The sequence below is a fragment of the Pelobates fuscus genome, chromosome 12 (genome assembly GCF_036172605.1).
Source record: "Pelobates fuscus isolate aPelFus1 chromosome 12, aPelFus1.pri, whole genome shotgun sequence".
NCBI classification, from domain to species: Eukaryota; Metazoa; Chordata; class Amphibia; order Anura; family Pelobatidae; genus Pelobates; species Pelobates fuscus.
Genome location: NC_086328.1, coordinates 4,258,852 through 4,281,940, shown reverse-complemented (window position 1 = coordinate 4,281,940; position 23,089 = coordinate 4,258,852). Strand labels below are relative to the sequence as shown.

The 23,089-nt window shown below is 41.3% G+C and overlaps 1 protein-coding gene across 1 annotated transcript in view; it reads left to right on the top strand.

Moving 5' to 3' along the window:
* Positions 1–23,089, top strand: part of LONP2 (lon peptidase 2, peroxisomal) — a 57,436-nt gene that overhangs the window by 8,223 nt on the left and 26,124 nt on the right. Inside the window, exons 3-7 of the mRNA XM_063438231.1 lie at positions 4,561–4,692; positions 6,101–6,223; positions 6,471–6,646; positions 7,247–7,341; positions 15,209–15,467. Of these exons, the coding sequence (XP_063294301.1) occupies positions 4,561–4,692; positions 6,101–6,223; positions 6,471–6,646; positions 7,247–7,341; positions 15,209–15,467 (785 nt within the window). The remainder of the gene's footprint in view (positions 1–4,560; positions 4,693–6,100; positions 6,224–6,470; positions 6,647–7,246; positions 7,342–15,208; positions 15,468–23,089) is intronic.

Here is a 23,089-nt window from a genome sequence, read left to right as displayed (position 1 = left end):
AGCTCTGTATAACACACATGGAGGAGGTCTATACCAAGCTCTGTATAACACACATGGAGGGGTCTATACCAAGCTCTGTATAACACACATGGAGGGGTCTATACCAAGCTCTGTATAACACACATGGAGGGGTCTATACCAAGCTCTGTATAACACACATGGAGGGGGTCTATACCAAGCTCTGTATAACACATATGGAGGGGTCTATACCAAGCTCTGTATAACACACATGGAGGGGTCTATACCAATCTCTGTATAACACACATGGAGGGTCTATACCAAGCTCTGTATAACACACATGGAGGGGGTATATACCAAGCTCTGTATAACACACATGGAGGGGTAGTGCCAAGCTCTGTATAACACACATGGAGGAGGTCTATACCAAGCTCTGTATAACACACATGGAGGGGTCTATACCAAGCTCTGTATAACACACATGGAGGGGTCTATACCAAGCTCTGTATAACACACATGGAGGGGGTCTATACCAAGCTCTGTATAACACACATGGAGGGGGTCTATACCAAGCTCTGTATAACACACATGGAGGGGGTCTATACCAAGCTCTGTATAACACACATGGAGGGGGTCTATACCAAGCTCTGTATAACACACATGGAGGGGGTCTATACCAAGCTCTGTATAACACACATGGAGGGGGTCTATACCAAGCTCTGTATAACACACATGGAGGGGGTCTATACCAAGCTCTGTATAACACACATGGAGGGGTCTATACCAAGCTCTGTATAACACACATGGAGGGGTCTATACCAAGCTCTGTATAACACACATGGAGGGGTCTATACCAAGCTCTGTATAACACACATGGAGGGGTCTATACCAAGCTCTGTATAACACACATGGAGGGGTCTATACCAAGCTCTTCATAACACACATGGAGGGGTAGTGCCAAGCTCTGTATAACACACATGGAGGGGGTCTATACCATGCTCTGTATAACACACATGGAGGGGGTCTTTACCAAGCTCTGTATAACACACATGGAGGGGTCTATACCAAGCTCTGTATAACACACATGGAGGGGTCTATACCAAGCTCTGTATAACACACATGGAGGGGTCTATACCAAGCTCTGTATAACACACATGGAGGGGTCTATACCAAGCTCTGTATAACACACATGGAGAGGTCTATACCAAGCTCTGTATAACACACATGGAGGGGGTCTATACCAAGCTCTGTATAACACACATGGAGGGGTCTATACCAAGCTCTGTATAACACACATGGAGGGGTCTATACCAAGCTCTGTATAACACACATGGAGGGGTCTATACCAAGCTCTGTATAACACACATGGAGGGGGTCTATACCAAGCTCTGTATAACACACATGGAGGGGGTCTATACCAAGCTCTGTATAACACACATGGAGGGGTCTATACCAAGCTCTGTATAACACACATGGAGGGGTCTATACCAAGCTCTGTATAACACACATGGAGGGGTAGTGCCAAGCTCTGTATAACACACATGGAGGGGGTCTATACCAAGCTCTGTATAACAAACATGGAGGGGGTCTATACCAAGCTCTGTATAACACACATGGAGTGGTCTATACCAAGCTCTGTATAACACACATGGAGGGGTCTATACCAAGCTCTGTATAACACACATGGAGGGTCTATACCAAGCTCTGTATAACACACATGGAGGGGTCTATACCAAGCTCTGTATAACACACATGGAGGGGTAGTGCCAAGCTCTGTATAACACACATGGAGGGGGTCTATACCAAGCTCTGTATAACACACATGGAGGGGTCTATACCAAGCTCTGTATAACACACATGGAGGGTCTATACCAAGCTCTGTATAACACACATGGAGGGGTCTATACCAAGCTCTGTATAACACACATGGAGGGGTAGTGCCAAGCTCTGTATAACACACATGGAGGGGGTCTATACCAAGCTCTGTATAACACACATGGAGGGGGTCTATACCAAGCTCTGTATAACACACATGGAGGGGTCTATACCAAGCTCTGTATAACACACATGGAGGGTATATACCAAGCTCTGTATAACACACATGGAGGGTCTATACCAAGCTCTGTATAACACACATGGAGGGGTCTATACCAAGCTCTGTATAACACACATGGAGGGTCTATACCAAGCTCTGTATAACACACATGGAGGGTCTATACCAAGCTCTGTATAACACACATGGAGGGGTCTATACCAAGCTCTGTATAACACACATGGAGGGTCTATACCAAGCTCTGTATAACACACATGGAGGGGGTCTATACCAAGCTCTGTATAACACACATGGAGGGGTAGTGCCAAGCTCTGTATAACACACATGGAGGGGGTCTATACCAAGCTCTGTATAACACACATGGAGGGGTCTATACCAAGCTCTGTATAACACACATGGAGGGGTCTATACCAAGCTCTGTATAACACACATGGAGGGTCTATACCAAGCTCTGTATAACACACATGGAGGGGTCTATACCAAGCTCTGTATAACACACATGGAGGGTCTATACCAAGCTCTGTATAACACACATGGAGGGGTCTATACCAAGCTCTGTATAACACACATGGAGGGGTAGTGCCAAGCTCTGTATAACACACATGGAGGGTCTATACCAAGCTCTGTATAACACACATGGAGGGGTCTATACCAAGCTCTGTATAACACACATGGAGGGGTCTATACCAAGCTCTGTATAACACACATGGAGGGTCTATACCAAGCTCTGTATAACACACATGGAGGGGGTATATACCAAGCTCTGTATAACACACATGGAGGGGTAGTGCCAAGCTCTGTATAACACACATGGAGGAGGTCTATACCAAGCTCTGTATAACACACATGGAGGGGTCTATACCAAGCTCTGTATAACACACATGGAGGGGTCTATACCAAGCTCTGTATAACACACATGGAGGGGTAGTGCCAAGCTCTGTATAACACATGGGATGATAGCGTTTAGAACAGGGTTTCATTAAAGGGAAACTATAAACACCATAACAACTGACACTTTATGTGCAAGTTATGGTGTCCGGAATTGTCCCTTTCCATCTGGCAGGAGTTTTTAGATGTCTCTGTAACCCCAATTTGTACATTCCTTTACAGCTGGAACATCACTATATATAATAAATAATCTAATAATAGTAATGTATTGTACAGAATCCATTAGAGTAAAGAAACACCCCTGTAATCTCGTCTTCCTAGACCAGGACGTTAACACATTATCAGTTATTTTCAGTATTTTATTCAGTGATAAAATGACGGCTCCCCTTTCAAAAGTGATAAGAAAAACAAACCCGCATTACAAGAAAGCTGTTAGTTGGGATCTGCCGTTTATCTCTTTAAAGGAACATTCTCAAATGTCTTCCATTTATTTTTAATGTTCTATTTTGTTTGCTCTAAGATTCAGCCCCACCGATTTGTTAAAATAAAAGCCATTAACGTGTCGTGATGCAGTGTGAAGACATATCCACGTTAAGGACAGCATCTGTGCAGCACATTGCCATGTAGTCATTTTGGTTCTTGGTGCCCCTTTAAATGATTTATTCCTTACTATGCGAAGTTTAATAGTCGTCCACCTGATGGCTGCTGTAATGATAGTTTCATGAGATGTTTTGTCGCTAATCGTCACTTTTTTGTTGTTGGTGTTTTTAAAATGTTCCCAACGTAATTCTGTGATTAAACTCAACATAGACAAGAAATGGTCTCCCTATTGCGTCCGGCTGACAATGTGTCATGAAATAATTTACCCGATGACTAACTTGTTTTGTCATTCTGTGACATTATCATTAAAAACTGAAATATGTACAATGAATTTAATGTTTTTATGGATATAATGTATGCTGTAGTGGTTATGGTGCCAGGAGTTCCGTTGCCATTCTAGAACATATTGACTTCTTACCAGAGGTCCACCGAGCACCACTTCCTGCCTCCACTCCAACGCTCTCATTGAGCTAAGCCCAGTGCGGAGGGCCAGGTCATTGGCTGAGAGTGTTTGGCTGACGCTGCATTGTAGTTCGTTATTCAGGAGAACATTCAGAAGCGTTGGGCTCTTACTGGCCTGTTGTGAAGGCAGGGAACGGGTCTCGGCGTACTCCGGGTAAGAAGTAAAATTGTTCTAGAATGGTTTCATCCTTGCATGGGGGGTCAGCCTGGCACCCCTATCTCCAAACCTGCAGTGGTTATGGTGCTTAGAGTTCTTTTAGTAAAATCCGACACGTCTATATTACATTATAAGAACAATGAAGAGAGGACTCAGCTAGAAACAACTGCTTTTATGCGCTGTGTCTAGTTTTATACCTGAATGAAGAATTAGGAATATAGCGCACTGTCGAGAATCTGCAATGTATTAAACAGGGACAATCCTTGTAGTCACTTATTGTGATAAAAGATAATACAATGACACTGGTAGTAAACAAAATAATGTACAAGGAAAATAAATCCAAACACAGTCAAAACAAATAGTAAGTACACGTTCCTGTCTGACAGGAGACACTTCGCCAGCAATATATGAACGACTGAGATTTCTCTCTGTTCTCTCACAGCTGGTTGATATGTTGGACAATTCAGTTCCCGCTGTGGCCAAACTGAAACGCTTGTTGAATAATCTGCCGAGGGAACTCTTACCAGATGTCCTGACATCCATAATCCGGACCACGAACGAAGAGAAACTGAAGGTCAGGAATGGCAGGTGCTCTTGGTGCGATGCAGGGCGGGCAGGATGCCAAGGTCTTCTTAAAACCTGACTTTTATTGATGGTCAACGTCCGTGGTGTATCCTGGTTTTATGCTGCCCTAGATATGACAAAACTCAGACATCCCCGCCACCCACCCGTTTCCCCCCCTACCCCGCCTTCTAAATACACACACACACATTCACTGACAGACACGCATACACTCGCTAACAGACATGCACACTCACCAACAGACACATACAGTCACTAACAGACATACACATTTACTAACACACGCATACACTCTCTCTAACAGACACACACATAGTAACACACTCACTAACAGACACACAGACACACTAACTGACACACACTCACTAACTGACACACACACACTCACTAACTGACACACACTAACACACTCACTTTTTTTTTTTAATTCAACCCCCCAGCCTCCTTACCTTTGGGAATGCTGGGGGGGGGGTTCTCCCTTTCCCTGGGGTCCAGTGGGGCTGCTGGGCGGCGCTGGCGAGGGAGCACTGATTAGTGAGCTGTCTCTGATGTCATTTTCCGGCTCCCGGCATCACTCTGCTGCGCACGAGGGAGCTGAGCAGAGAGCTCAGGGGAAAGTGCTCCCTCGCCAGCGCCGCCCACCCGACCGGATTTCTAGTTAGCCATCAGGCTAACAAGACATTTGCCCTGGACATTTGGGGGCGGCTGTTTTTGCCGCCCCCTGGAAAGTGCCGCCCAAGGCAAATGCCTTGTTTGCCTCGCGGCTAATACGTCCCTGGTCAACGTATCATCACTGGACCCTGGACAGAGGCGTTGGTTGATGCCGAACCGTTGGGGCAGGATTTCGCCACTGCTTCTGCTTAGCTTGTGGTTACATTCTGTTTATTTGTTTTATTGAAGCCGTATCACTGTGTTGTTGTGAAATGTTTTTTTTGTTTTTTTTTTTATAGTCTAGTTTATAATTGGAATATTGTGTTGTCTTGCATTATAGGGTTTGTTACTATGTTACACTCAGATCACTGTGTATCGTGAACTGACACTTTAACAATACTCGAAGGTGTTCATTAAAATAAAATGGAAGTTTTATTTATGTCAATGCTTCTCCCCTGCTCATTGTCAGAACAAGAAAACATTTACTGGCAAAATGGGTTAAAATAAAAAAAGAAAACAAATAGAATTGTACTCCAACGTCTTCATAAAAATACAATGGATCATCAATACAAGTTCTGATTTATTTTTATGAAGACATTGGAGTACTGTCCTATTACTTGCATTGCTTGGAAAACATTTTTATATTATTATTATTATTATTATTGCCCATTTTGTAAGTAAATTTCTTTGGAAGTAAAAGTTTTGAATTAGACTCCCGTAAACTCGCCTACCTGTTGATTTTGTGTCAGATTCTAGACGCTGTGAGTCTGGAGGAACGTTTTCGAGTTACCATCCCTCTGTTACTACGGCAGATTGAAGGGTTAAAACTCCTACAGAAGACGCGGAGCCTGAAATCGGATGATGACAAAAGGGTAAGGGTTTATTAGTTAATATCGGTAATTATGTTTGAGTTTCTCGCTGGCCTATCAATGGATGCGATTCTGATGGGAATATCTTGGCTAATGACACCCCAATGACACTGTTGGAGGAGTTACACCTCCCGCAGCAAAGGGGTTAAAGTCCATTTGTGCTTAGCCACCATGACCACTTCACATCACGGATGTAACCCTTTAAATGAGTGAGGGAGCAGTAAGAGTTACTTTCTCTAACGGTTTCTAGGTGGTCGCTATTCGGCCCCTGCGGAAGCTCGGTGCCATTAATGGGAAACCTTTTTCTTTGGAAAACGCAGACGAGGATGATGAAGATTCAGATGACATCATTCTCCTTGAGAAGAAAATCAAATTGTCCAACATGCCAGAGCCGGCGCTGAAAGTCTGCGTCAAGGAAATTAAAAGGTAAAGTGGCGAGGTGGACATTTACGTTCCCCTTAAACAGTCCTTTTAGAGTAACGAATAACTGAGCAGCCTTAAAAAGGAATAGGTCACGTGAGTCGAAAATCGGTGGGTGAATTGAAACACGAAACTATGTGAGCGGCCTGGGTGTGAGAATGGGGGGTTTATTACCGTAACGAGATCGGAATATAGCGTTCAAGAGAACAAGTAAAATACGGAAGGTACGTTTATTGGTAGCTTCCTGTGCTCTTCATATCCGTGGTAACTTGGCTAAAAAAGAGATCTGAGAGTTGCAGACTGAGACACCTTCCAAAATATTCATGAAAAAGGACCCATCACGCCAATCCACACCCCCACCAACAGAGGGCAGTACACATGAGCAAAACACATCAAAACCACCAGACGGGGCACACTGATAGCACACATAATATCTTCTAGTGGGGATTTTTTATTCTAAAGGTATAAATATTCTGCGATACACGGTATATACCATTTCCCTTCAGACTTCATTCACGATAGCAGTTGGGGCTTGATGCTCAGTATTCGCCTGTGGCTTCTCATTGCACACACACTGTGAGCGTCATGTGTTCCTCTCTCTTCCAGATTAAAGAAAATGCCCCAATCCATGCCAGAGTACGCCTTAACCAGGAACTACCTGGAGCTCATGTCAGAGCTGCCGTGGAGTAAAAGCACCAGAGGTTAGAGATTTCATGATATGACCATGTGATAATTTGATGTCCATGTGATAATTTGATGCCCCTGTGATAATTTGATGTCCATGTGATAATTTGATGTCCATGTGATAATTTGATGTCCATGTGGTAATTTGATGTCCATGTGGTAATTTGACGCCCCTGTGATAATTTGACGCCCCTGTGATAATTTGATGTCCATGTGGTAATTTGATGCCCCTGTGATAATTTGATGTCCATGTGATAATTTGATGTCCATGTGGTAATTTGATGTCCATGTGGTAATTTGATGTCCATGTGATAATTTGATGCCCCTGTGATAATTTGATGTCCATGTGGTAATTTGATGTCCATGTGGTAATTTGATGCCCCTGTGATAATTTGATGTCCATGTGATAATTTGATGTCCATGTGGTAATTTGATGCCCCTGTGGTAATTTGATGTCCATGTGATAATTTGATGTCCATGTGGTAATTTGATGTCCATGTGGTAATTTGATGCCCCTGTGATAATTTGATGTCCATGTGGTAATTTGATGTCCATGTGATAATTTGATGTCCATGTGGTAATTTGATGTCCATGTGATAATTTGATGCCCCTGTGATAATTTGATGTCCATGTGGTAATTTGATGTCCATGTGGTAATTTGATGTCCATGTGATAATTTGATGCCCCTGTGATAATTTGATGCCCATGTGGTAATTTGATGTCCATGTGGTAATTTGATGCCCCTGTGATAATTTGACGCCCCTGTGATAATTTGACGTCCATGTGATAATTTGATGCCCATGTGATAATTTGATGCCCCTGTGATAATTTGATGTCCATGTGATAATTTGATGTCCATGTGATAATTTGATGTCCATGTGATAATTTGATGTCCATGTGGTAATTTGATGTCCATGTGGTAATTTGACGCCCCTGTGATAATTTGACGCCCCTGTGATAATTTGATGTCCATGTGGTAATTTGATGCCCCTGTGATAATTTGATGTCCATGTGATAATTTGATGTCCATGTGGTAATTTGATGTCCATGTGGTAATTTGATGTCCATGTGATAATTTGATGCCCCTGTGATAATTTGATGTCCATGTGGTAATTTGATGTCCATGTGGTAATTTGATGCCCCTGTGATAATTTGATGTCCATGTGATAATTTGATGTCCATGTGGTAATTTGATGCCCCTGTGGTAATTTGATGTCCATGTGATAATTTGATGTCCATGTGGTAATTTGATGTCCATGTGGTAATTTGATGTCCATGTGGTAATTTGATGTCCATGTGGTAATTTGATGTCCATGTGGTAATTTGATGCCCCTGTGATAATTTGATGCCCCTGTGATAATTTGATGTCCATGTGGTAATTTGATGTCCATGTGATAATTTGATGCCCATGTGGTAATTTGATGCCCCTGTGATAATTTGATGTCCATGTGATAATTTGATGTCCATGTGATAATTTGATGTCCCTGTGATAATTTGATGTCCCTGTGATAATTTGATGTCCCTGTGATAATTTGATGCCCCTGTGATAATTTGATGTCCATGTGGTAATTTGATGTCCCTGTGATAATTTGATGTCCATGTGGTAATTTGATGTCCATGTGGTAATTTGATGCCCATGTGGTAATTTGATGCCCCTGTGATAATTTGATGCCCATGTGGTAATTTGATGCCCCTGTGATAATTTGATGTCCATGTGGTAATTTGATGTCCCTGTGATAATTTGATGTCCCTGTGATAATTTGATGCCCCTGTGATAATTTGATGCCCCTGTGATAATTTGATGTCCATGTGGTAATTGATGTCCCTGTGATAATTTGATGTCCCTGTGATAATTTGATGTCCCTGTGATAATTTGATGTCCCTGTGATAATTTGATGACCCTGTGATAATTTGATGACCATGTGATAATTAGCCTGCGCTCCCCAGGGGCCATTCTAACTGGAGTGCCCGGCTTGTACTTTATACATAGACCCAGCGAGCTAGTTTATTCATTCCCAGCTCGTCCGTTACTGAGGGTCTCGTACTGGGAAGTAAAATCCAGTTTTATTGGCAGTTTGCTCAGCCTGTTAGCTCTGCCTACGGGAAAGGCAGACTGAATTTTATAGTTACTTCACTGAAGGAATATTTGATGTAATTTCCCTAACTATCATTGTTTTATATTAGATTTTAGATACGTTGATTTGACAGTATTTTGTGGATTTCCGTTTGCTGCGGCTACACAGGAGCAATTTGCTGAGTGACATAACCTATTCCACAGAAAATCCAATTCTCCTAACATGAGAATACGCACACGACCTTCGAGTATCATCCGAGCCCCCCGTGTCCTATATAGGCACGCCCTGTAAATAAATGGAATGCAGTGCAATACATTCTTTCTTTAAAGAATTAGAAGTAATGGACGTCGCTGTGATATGAATCCCAGGCACACTGATATGCAGTGTATAACTGGAGTGATTCTCTGCCTATCCTGTATTTTACCCAACAGTCAGAAGGCCAGGCTATATGTACCGAAGCCATGTTTTGATGGTCTGATGGTGCAGTGAGCAGCCCCCGGCCGCTATAAAACTTCCTGGAGACGTGTGTTTGGTCTTATTTAAAAGTGGTGTTTTATTTATGTATTTAGTTATTTTTATTCTATTCTCTGTATAAATGGCATAAACCTCTATAAAACCGATTTTTGGCTGTACCTGGTGGGTGCTAGCCGGTGTACAGATTACATTTTGCACACCCCATAAGCCTGGTAAGAAGACTGGAGGGGCCAGGGTTGGACACCCCTGAGGGTACCGACGTATGGCGTTTCAGTACGTTAATCCAAGCAGTTTTCTTTTTGCAGTCTCTGTGTGTCCGTCTTTGGCGGTTTATTAACTGAAATGCAAATTGTGAGCTGGAAGCTGGATTTAGGCTAAATATCCGAGCTCTAGGTTAATTGGATCATTTTCCAGATCGGCTACGTTCGCTTACATTGTACCTGTTTGTTTTTTCTGTTTATGATTTTGGGATATTTAGTGAATAAGCCCTATAGAACATGCAGGAGAAGGAAGCTAGCAACGCGCCCAATAAAATCAGTTCTAAACGCTTTATCTGCTGCCTTTCAAGCGCTATGGAATCTGTTGGCGCAATATAAATGGCAATAATAATAATAATAATATATCGTCACACTGTTTCCATGACACTTTATTAGGTTTGAGTTATGGATTTGTGTCCTGGGATCATCATTCAGGGATCCTAATTGGGCGTAGAACTAAGCTGAGCCTCACACCCCCAGCATTGCAGATTGCAAGGAGGTACAATGGCGGTTACATTAAATATCTATCTACTTTTAATAGCAATATTAGTCTGTGTAGGAAAATGACCAAGCAGCCAGCAGGGGGCAGCAGATGGCGATTGTGCCGTATCCTTATATAATGTGTTTACCAAACCCTGGCTGCACTCTGCTTATCGTCCCATTGGCTCAGATAGCAGGACAGCTACAGCATACTGTCCAACCTGCGCCTCTATCTCTCACTAACAGAACATTATTATCCAGTATTGTTTGGGCTGAATTTAGGGCACATACAGAATAAATGATGATAACTGATGGACTGGTAAAATAATGAAAGATCCGATTGATCAATGGGCCGGACTGGGAACTAAAAGCAGCCCAGGAAAAAATTCTATACCAGCCCAATAATGCATCGCGCCAGCACAGGCGAAAATGCTTCCCCCCCCCCCCCCAACACACACACACATAATGAATCTTCTCTTGTGTTTTAACCCCCTTTGAATCTCTTGTAGTTTTTTGTGTTTTTATTCTTTTTTTTACTTCGTTTAGTGTATCTTGTCTCCAATTTTTCTCCTTTCTGTGTCTTTCAACTTCCCTTGTGTATCTTTTACTTCATCCCAGCCCCTGTGTGTCTCTTTTTACCCTTCTCCAGCCTATGTATGTCTTTCCCCCCCAGCCCCTTTTGTGTGTGTCTCTGGCTTCCCCCAGTCCCTCTATGTGCCTCTTTCTCCCCCAGCCCAGCTTTGCCCCCACAAACCTTTTGTGTGTCACTTTGTCCCCCTCCCTTCTGTGTCTCTTTGTCCCCCCAACAAACCTTCTGTGTGTCTGTTTGTCTCCCCCTAGTCCCTCTGTGTGTCTTTCTTCCCGCAGCCCCTCTGTGTGCCTCTTTCTTCCCGCAGCCCCTCTGTGTGTCTCTCTTCCCCTTCTGTCTCTTTCTCCCCCGTCTCCCCTCTCCGCCTCTCTCTTTCTCCCCCCTCCTCCTGTGTCTGTCTTCTCTCCGCCTTGTCTTCTCCCCCCTCTCTTCTCCCCCACTTCCCTCTGTCTCTCTCCTCCCCCCACTACCCCTCTGTCTTACTCTTCCCCCTGTGTCTCTTTCTCCCCCTCCCTCTGTGTCTTTCTCTTGTCCCTCTCTCTTTTTCCCCCCTGTTCCCCGCTCCCCCTCTGTCTCTTTCTCCCCCCTCCTTCTGTGTCTGTCTTCTCTCCGCCGCCTTCTTGCCCCGTCTCCCCATCCCCGTGTCTCTTTCTTTCTCAGTGTCTCTCTTCCCCTTCCTTCTCCCCCACCCCCCTCTGTCTCACTCTTCCCCCTGTGTCTCTTTCTCCCCCTCCCTCTGTGTCTCTCTCTTCTCCCTCTGTTTTTTTCTCCCCCTTCCATTTCTCCCCTTCACTACCCCCTGAGGCTGACCTGTGCAATGTGCTGTTGTCTCTCTCCATCATGCTCCCTCACGGTTCCCACAATTTCCAGCATGGACACATCATAGAGTAATCACTACTCTATGATGTGGCTGTGCTGGGAATTGTGGGAACCACAAGGGAGCATGACCGTCAGGTCTGCCCCCTCCCTCAGGCCTCCTGTGTCATCTGACAGCTGCAAGTCTGTCAGTATTAGTGAGTGTGCTGCCGGATTGGCTAAGCGGCCGCCTGGCGGCATCTCCATATGTTACATGTTACGCCAGCCGCGGCCGGAAAACATGGAGGTGCCACCTAGCCAGTCCAGCGGCACACTCACTAATACTGACAGCCGTGCAGCCCCCTCAGTGTGCCACCGGACCGGCCTCCCGGCGGCACCTACACACGGCCCGCGTCCGCGATGTTACTAAGGCTGGCCGCAGGGCTCCCTCTCTATTGGAGGGAAGAATCAGCGCTGTGCAGTCCCCAGGTGCCGCGGCCAAAGATAACATTCTGTGTACTGTGTGGGCCGCTATGTGTATACACAGTTAATGGAAGCTGTGCCCACGGCTCGGTGTGGCAGTTCAGTAATTGCTATGCTTGGTAATAGCCATGCATCCTGCGGTCTGTGTGTCACATGGCTGGTCGTCTGATATCTGTGTCACGCACAATAGCCGAGCACTGACTGCAGTGATTGTTCGTTGAACTCTGTCTGAATTCCTGGCCTGTTTGTGACTGTGGGAGGATCACAAGTCGGCCATACATGCCTGGCTTAATAAGTGAGCTCCAAACTGGCACATGACCAGGGGGTGCTATACCCACTTCTGTAATTGGGCAGAAGACCGAGATTGTAACCCTGTAAGTGCCAAGTTGCGGGGCATACGTGGCCTGATTATTGTCTTGTCTACATACTCCATATATTGCCAGCGCTGGGTGTGCAATGATCTGGGCACATGTAATCTACACCTTCTGTGCCAGCTGTGAAATCTGACCTGGATCCCAGAGCTAGCTATCTGCCGTCTCACTTGGAATAGTTGTGCGTCCTTTATCTGCGTGGTTTGCAATTAAAATGTTCCAAAGATAACATTCCCACAAATGCTGATTTCCTTTTTCACGGAGGTCTGCATTTCGCCTTTATTTCAGGAAAGAAAATAAAACTCAGAGAGTGGCAGAAAGCGGAGGGGCTGGGGTGCTGCCAAGTCATTGTTTTTGCAAAGCAAGGCGTAAACCTTGTATCCAAGCGGAGAACCTCATTCTGCTCTGTAACCCAGACTGGCTTCCCAGGGGAAAGGCTGACATTCCAGCGTGTGACAGAGATACAGCACGACTGAATACTGTGCCAGACCAACACTACTAAATTCATGTACACGGCCCAGATTCCTGGCGTTTAATGTCTCGGTGTAGACGCTACAAATTCTCACTCACACATCCGCTACAGGCTTTATTAAACCTGAAAACCATTTGGGTCTAAATTACAATTATATATATATTATAGCGCCAACATACTCCGCAGCGCTGTACGATAGCGCACAAGATAAAAACATTTAAATCTAACAAAACATGTGACATACGAGAAGAGTAGGTGAAGAGGGTTGTGGCTAAACCGACCTCGCCACGTGTCCTTGGAGGGGGCTGCTTGCCCTCCTCTTGCCTTTAGACTATGGCCCCTGTTCTTTTTCCCTGCAGAAAGGCTGGTTTGTGCCTTTCTGCGGACTGTTAAAGCCATGCTACCCCAGATAGCTATTCCATGGAGCCCAGCCGTATACTGAAAGACTGTATGAAAGACTTTGGCTCCATGGCGATTGAACTGTATGTGATCTGAGCGCCATCCGGTAATAATGTGCGCTCAGATCTAAGCTATCTGGGGATTGGTAGAATGTCTGTATTTTATGTAATAAATGTAACCTTGTGTATTTTATTGTATTTTACTGTCTTTTTACTGCCATGTGCTTAATGGAGTTTTGCCTCTGTCCTTGGAGATAATTGGATTACTTCCCAATTATCTCCAGGATAGAAGACTCTGTGGAACTGGTTTTGGGCAGAAAAGCCATGCTTCATTTGGTCACAAAGGACTTTGATCTATCTTTTGAACCAATGGACCAATTTGGCATATGTTTGTATTTGGAGTATGCTGATTCAGAAAATGTAAGTTTTATGTGAATGTGATGCATACTTTCAAAGTTATGAATATTGTGTAAAAAACTGTATTCCTCTGCCTGTGATAATGAGATTACCCATTGTGTTCAGTAATCATATCACAGGCAGAGGGGAGGATTTTGTGTGGGAGTGTCTGTGTGTATTGTACGGATTGATTGTTTGTTCTGTAAAACCCTGTGGGCTGTACTGTGGTTGTGGATTGGGAATAAAAGAGACTGTATGTGCCAGTACAGCCAAGTTCTGCTTTGACCTCAAAACGAAGTGTCGTCTCGTTATTGGGGGAATTGGATTGTATGCTGATTGCCAGGAGTGTAAGCTGATTGAATGCTTTTCCTGTTCAGCTGTTTACAGCATCCATATGCTTGAGAGCATTCGTATGCTTCTCCGGTTCTAGTGGTTGTGGTGTCTGCTGCAGTGCTTGGAGTCCTCAGGAAGCGCTAGGAACATCCTTCAACGGAGGTACCCAGTCGGGGTGCCCGTCGATCCGTTACAAGGGTCCTGCCCAAGCAAACTTACAAACAGAGCTTATGCTCTAATTGGCAATTTTTTCAGGATAAGAGACCTTAAACATGAAAGAAAAACCTGACCATTGTCCACATGATTTAATGGAATTTCCTAAGGTTAAATATTTAAATTATTGCTAATAGTTCTGTTAGATATGGAAGCAGTGCTCCTACAGTATTTAAGTAATAACTTTAAGATTCAAAACCGATATATCCTACCCAGCCTTACTGATCACCATGACGGCAGAGTACAGAGAAATCGTGAGAAGAAATAGTATCTCTGAGAAATCGTATTTATTGCTTTTCTAAACAGATCTGTAAATGCAACATCACTGTGTAAGCAACGGTGTCACCAAACCTGACTGGCCTGCCATCCACTGAACAAGCAATATGAGCGCTCCCTGTACTCTCCTTCATTTCCCTGCAATATGTTATTAGCGTAAAGCATGGCACTGCCCGTATGTTCTCTCTTTAATTGCCGACTAATAATATTGCACATATTATATGTGTTTATTCCTTTTACATGCTGTAACGGATTATTCTAATTGCCGGCAGATCGTCTGGATATCCGAGCTGCCAGAGTTCTTTTGGATAACGATCACTATGCCATGGCAAAACTGAAAAGGAGAGTCCTGGAGTATCTAGCGGTCAGACAGCTCAAAAACAACCTGAAAGGACCAATCCTTTGCTTCGTTGGACCCCCTGGGGTGGGGAAAACTAGTGTTGGCCGATCCATTGCAAAAACGTTGGGCAGAGAATTCCACCGGATTGCATTGGGTGGAGTGTGCGACCAGTCAGACATCCGAGGACACAGGTAGGTGGGAGTATCTACTTATTCCTTTCTATATCTCCTCCTTCACCTATTGTGTGCATTCTGTATTATCACATTATTACTGTGCGCATTCTATATTATCCCATTATTACTGTGCGCGCTCTATATTATCACAGTATTACTGTGCGCGCTCTATATTATCACAGTATTACTGTGCGCATTCTATATTATCACAGTATTACTGTGCGCATTCTATATTATCACATTATTACTGTGCGCGCTCTATAATATCACAGTATTACTGTGCGCATTCTATATTATCACAGTATTACTGTGCGCATTCTATATTATCACAGTATTACTGTGCGCATTCTATATTATCACAGTATTACTGTGCGCATTCTATATTATCACATTATTACTGTGCGCATTCTCTATTATCACATTATTATTGTGTGCATTCGATATCACATTATTACTCTGTGCATTCTATATTATTACATTATTACTGTGCGCTCTCTATATTATCACATTATTACTGTGTGCATTCTATATTATCAGATTATTACTGTGTGCATTCTATATTATTACATTATTACTGTGCGCATTCTATCTTATCACATTATTACTCTATGCATTCTATATTATCACATTATTACTGTGCGCATTCGATATCACATTATTACTCTGCGCATTCTATATTATTACATTATTATTGTGCGCATTCTATATTATAACATTATTACTGTGCACATTCTATCTTATCACATTATTACTCTATGCATTCTATATTATCACATTATTACTGTGCGCATTCTATATTATCACATTATTACTGTGCGCTCTCTATATTATCACATTATTACTGTGCGCATTCTATATCACAATATTACTGTGTGCATTCTATATTATTACATTATTACTGTGCGCATTCTATCTTATCACATTATTACTCTATGCATTCTATATTATCACATTATTACTGTGCGCATTCTATATCACATTATTACTGTGCGCATTCTATATTATTACATTATTACTGTGCGCATTCGATATCACATTATTACTGTGCGCATTCTATATTATTACATTATTACTGTGCGCATTCTATATCACATTATTACTGTGCGCATTCTATATTATTACATTATTATTGTGCACATTCGATATCAAATTATTACTGTGTGCATTCTATATTATTACATTATTACTGTGCGCATTCTATATTATTACATTATTACTGTGCGCATTCTCTATTATCACATTATTATTGTGTGCATTCTATATCACATTATTACCGTGCACATTCTATCTTATCACATTATTACTCTATGCATTCTATATTATTACATTATTACTGTGCGCATTCTATCTTATCACATTATTACTGTGCGCATTCTATATTACATTATTACTGTGCGCATTCTCTATTATCACATTATTATTGTGTGCATTCTATATTATAACATTATTACTGTGCACATTATATCTTATCACATTTTTACTCTATGCATTCTATATTACATTATTACTGTGCGCATTCTATCTTATCACATTATTACTCTATGCATTCTATATTATTACATTATTACTGTGCGCATTCGATATCACATTATTACTCTGCGCATTCGATATTATTACATTATTACTGTGCGCATTCGATATCACATTATTACTGTGCGCATTCTATATCACATTATTACTGTGCGCATTCTATATTATTACATTATTACTGTGCGCATTCTATATCACATTATTACTGTGCGCATTCTATATCACATTATTACTGTGCGCATTCTATATTACATTATTACTGTGCGCATTCTATCTTATCACATTATTACTCTATGCATTCTATATTATTACATTATTACTGTGCGCATTCGATATCACATTATTACTCTGCGCATTCTATATTATTACATTATTACTGTGCGCATTCGATATCACATTATTACTCTGCGCATTCTATATTATTACATTATTACTGTGCACATTCAATATCACATTATTACTATGCGCATTCTATATCACATTATTACTGTGCGCATTCTATATTATTACATTATTACTGTGCGCATTCTATCTTATCACATTATTACTGTGCGCATTCAATATCACATTATTACTATATGCATTCTATATTATTACATTATTACTGTGTGCATTCTATATTATTACATTATTACTGTGCGCATTCGATATCACATTATTACTCTGCGCATTCTATATTATCACATTATTACTCTATGCATTCTATATTATTACATTATTACTGTGCGCATTCTATCTTATCACATTATTACTCTATGCATTCTATATTATTACATTATTACTGTGCGCATTCAATATCACATTATTACTCTGCGCATTCTATATTATTACATTATTACTGTGCACATTCGATATCACATTATTACTCTGCGCATTCTATATTATCACATTATTACTGTGCGCATTCTATATCACAATATTACTGTGCGCATTCTATATTATCAGATTATTACTCAGCGCATTCTATATTATCACATTATTACTCTATGCATTCTATATTATCACATTATTACTGTGCGCATTCTATATTATCACATTATTACGGTGCGCTCTCTATATTATCACATTATTACTGTGCGCATTCTATATCACAATATTACTGTGCGCATTCTATATTATCAGATTATTACTGTGTGCATTCTATATTATTACATTATTACTGTGCGCATTCTATCTTATCACATTATTACTCTATGCATTCTATATTATTACATTATTACTGTGCGCATTCGATATCACATTATTACTCTGCGCATTCTATATTATTACTGTGCGCATTCGATATCACATTATTACTGTGCGCATTCTATATCACATTATTACTGTGCGCATTCTATATTATTACATTATTACTGTGCGCATTCGATATCACATTATTACTGTGCGCATTCTATATTATTACATTATTACTGTGCGCATTCTATATCACATTATTACTGTGCGCATTCTATATTATTACATTATTACTGTGCGCATTCGATATCAAATTATTACTGTGTGCATTCTATATTATTACATTATTACTGTGCGCATTCTATATTATTACATTATTACTGTGCGCATTCTCTATTATCACATTATTATTGTGTGCATTCTATATCACATTATTACTGTGCCCATTCTATCTTATCACATTATTACTCTATGCATTCTATATTATCACATTATTACTGTGCGCATTCTATATTATCACATTATTACTCTATGCATTCTCTATTATCACATTATTACTGTGCACATTCTATATTATCACATTATTACTCTATGCATTCTATCTTGTCACATTATTACTCTATGCATTCTCTATTATCACATTATTACTGTGCACATTCTATCTTATCACATTATTACTCTATGCATTCTATCTTATCACATTATTACTCTATGCATTCTATATTATTACTGTGCGCATTCTATATTATTACATTATTACTGTGCGCATTCGATATCACATTATTACTGTGCGCATTCTATCTTATCACATTATTACTCTATGCAGTCTATATTATTACATTATTACTGTGCGCATTCAATATCACATTATTACTGTGCGCATTCTATCTTATCACATTATTACTCTATGCATTCTATATTATTACATTATTACTGTGCGCATTCGATATCACATTATTACTGTGCACATTCTATATCACATTATTACTGTGCGCATTCTATATTACATTATTACTGTGCGCATTCTATCTTATCACATTATTACTCTATGCATTCTATATTATCACATTATTACTGTGCGCATTCTATCTTATCACATTATTACTCTATGCATTCTATATTATTACATTATTACTGTGTGCATTCTATATTATTACATTATTACTGTGCGCATTCGATATCACATTATTACTCTGCGCATTCTATATTATCACATTATTACTCTATGCATTCTATATTATTACATTATTACTGTGCGCATTCGATATCACATTATTACTCTGCGCATTCTATATTATTACATTATTACTCTGCGCATTCTATATTATTACATTATTACTCTGCGCATTCTATATCACATTATTACTGTGTGCATTCTATATTATCAGATTATTACTGTGCGCATTCTATATTATCACATTATTACTGTGCGCGCTCTATATTATTACATTATTACTGTGCGCGCTCTATATTATTACATTATTACTGTGCGCGCTCTATATTATTACATTATTACTGTGCGCATTCTATATTACATTATTACTGTGTGCGCTCTATATTATCACATTATTACTGTGCGGGTTCTATATTATCACATTATTACTGTGCGCGCTCTATATTATCACATTACTGTGTGCATTCTCTATTATCACATTATTACTGTGCGCGCTCTATTTTATTACATTATTACTGTGTGCATTCTATATATTACATTATTACTGTGTGCATTCTATATTATCCCATTATTACTGTGTGCGCTCTATAATATCCCATTATTACTGTGCGCGCTCTATAATATCCCATTATTACTGTGCACGCTCTATATTATTACATTATTACTGTGCGCATTCTATATTATCACATTATTACTGTGCGCATTCTATATTATCACATTACTGTGCGCATTCTCTATCACATTATTACTGTGCGCGCTCTATATTATTACATTATTACTGTGTGCAGGGCCGGATTAACATAGGGGCTGATGGAGCTGCAGCTCCAGGCCCAGGCCCATGGAATAGGCCCATTTAAAAAAAAATAAAAAATTACTTTTTTTTTTTTCACACACTACTCTAAGGTTTTCCACCTGACTGGTATTTTACCTGACTGGTATCCACAGCTGGTATTTGAGGCTGCCTGGCCAGTGCCAGTATTGCAGTAATACTGGCAATACAAATGCAGGTATTTTTCTCAGTATAAACGGAAATTACTCTGCAATACCAGCACCGGCCAGTAGGGTGTCACTGTGTGTGGAGAGAGGCAGGGATAGGAAGTAACAGCATATCCCTCCCTGCCTCTCTCTACTCACTGATCCATGGGGGAGCAGCTACACAGCACAGAGAGTCCACACAACAGCTCTACAGCTCAGGTAAGTGAAGGATGGGGGGACACTGAGACACATGGGGACACTGAGACATAGGGACATTGGGAGACACTAGGGACACAGTGTCCCCTAGTCTCTCAGTGTCCCTAGTGTCTCAGTGTCCCCATGGCTCCCAGTTTCCCCATGTCTCCCTGTGTCCCCAAGTGTCTCAGTGCCCCATGTCTCCCAGTGTCCCCAAGTGTCTCAGTGTCCCCGGGTCTCTCAGTGACATGGGGACACAGTGAGACATGGGGACACTGGGAGAAATGGGAACACAGAGACACTGGGAGACTAGGGGACTGGGCAACATGGGGACACTGACACTGTGATACATAGGGACACTGAGAGACTGGGTGACTTGCGAGACTGGGAGAAAGGGAGACAGGGAGGCCCCAGTGGGAGCAGTCCATCTATACAGCAGAATCAAACTGTGAGTAGTTTGTTGGTGAATTTACAGAATTTTCTCTTATGTCACTCCTTATGATTTACATCATGTGATGTCATGCATAACTAATTAATTATACAAATGTATAAGGCTGTTTTTTTTTTCCCCAAGAAATATGGCCTTCCTAACTACTCTTCACATACTCTTGCTTAAAGGAACACTATAGGGTCAGGAACACAATCATGTATTTCTAACCTTATTATGTTAAAACCACTATTTAGCCCCCATGGCCCTCTCTTGCCTCCCTAAATATAGTAAACTCTAACTTGTATTCAAGTCTGTAGCTGCCGACTTTGTCCCTATCTGCCTCTGAACTGACTCTGTCTGCGGATATCATCAGAAGTGGTGGTCTGAGTAAATTACAATGCTACCCCATAGGATTGGCTGAGACTGTCAACTAGGGAGATCAGGGGCAGAGCCAGCACAAGTCAAACATAGCCCTGGCCAATCAGCATCTCATCATGAAGATAAACTGATTCAATGCATCGCTATGAGGAAAGTTCTGCATGCAGAGGGTGGAGACACTGAATGGCCGTGCTGCACACTAGGCAGTACTGCCCCAGGAAGCACCTCTAGCAGCCATCTAAGGAGTGGATATCAGAGTACAGTGTTTACTGCAAAAAAACCTGGAGGGAATGATTCTATTTACCAGAACAAATACAATAAGCTGTAGTTGTTCTGGTGACTATAGTGTCCCTTTAAATTTGGAAGCTTAAGAGGGATGCATGGGAATAAAACCTGTGTGGACTGGCTGACAATAAAATTAGTTTAGATAATGCAGACTTTGGTCTCTCTAACACTGTGGCATGTCCCCTTTCTTCTACACTCACTACATACACTTTTTTTATGTCCCAGACTATATACCAGGAACGTCTGCCTGCTAGTAAGATGATAAAGAGACAAGTGGACATGTGAGTGCTAGGGAACAGACCTTAGAAAGCATGGAATAGGCACATAATTTGATGCATTTATGTCAAGTCTGCATAGTATGTCCTTAGTTGGATAGCCTGCATGATTGGCAGGCAGCCTGACATGCATTCATGCCAGGCTGGCCTTCCAATTCTTTGGACAAAAATGCCCCTTTTTGGGCTGGTTCACCCCCTTTTGGCAGGTCTGGTCGCATGATTTGCGCCAGTGGCACACTCTTTTACCCTGCACATTGACTTTCTGCTTCACTGGACACTGCTGTTAGGGGATATGGATTTTCTTGAAAGATTAAAGCATAAATTAGAGAGAGATTAGCATAGAGTATGTGTTTTCGTATAGCTGCATCCTTTGAGTTTCCCTCCAACACCATCTCCATCAGATACATGATGCTTGGGAGGTATGTCTGTTTTAGTGTTTTTGGTCAATAAGATTCCGTAATTAGGCCCATCATAATTGTCAGCACCAGGCCCAGTGTGCTCTTAATCCGGCCCTGACTGTGTGCATTCTATATTATTACATTACTGTGCGCATTCTATATTATCCCATTATTACTGTGCGCGCTCTATAATATCCCATTATTACTGTGCGCGCTCTATGTTATCACATTATTACTGTGCGCATTCTATATTATCTCATTATTACTGTGCGCGCTTTATATTATCCCATTATTACTGTGCGCGCTTTATATTATCCCATTATTACTGTGCGCGCTCTATATTATCACATTATTACTGTGCGCATTCTATATTATCACATTATTACTGTGCGCTCTCTTTATTATCCCATTATTACTGTGCGCATTCTATATTATCCCATTATTACTGTGCGTGCTCTATATTATCCCATTATTACTGTGCGCATTCTATATTATCCCATTATTACTGTGCGCGCTCTATATTATCCCATTATTACTGTGCGCGCTCTATATTATCCCATTATTACTGTGCGCGCTTTATTATCCCATTATTACTGTGCGCGCTCTATATTATCCCATTATTACTGTGCGCATTCTATATTATCCCATTATTACTGTGCGCGCTCTATATTATCCCATTATTACTGTGCGCGCTCTATATTATCCCATTATTACTGTGCGCATTCTATATTATCCCATTATTACTGTGCGCGCTCTATATTATCCCATTATTACTGTGCGCATTCTATATTATCCCATTATTACTGTGCGCGCTCTATTAATTCACT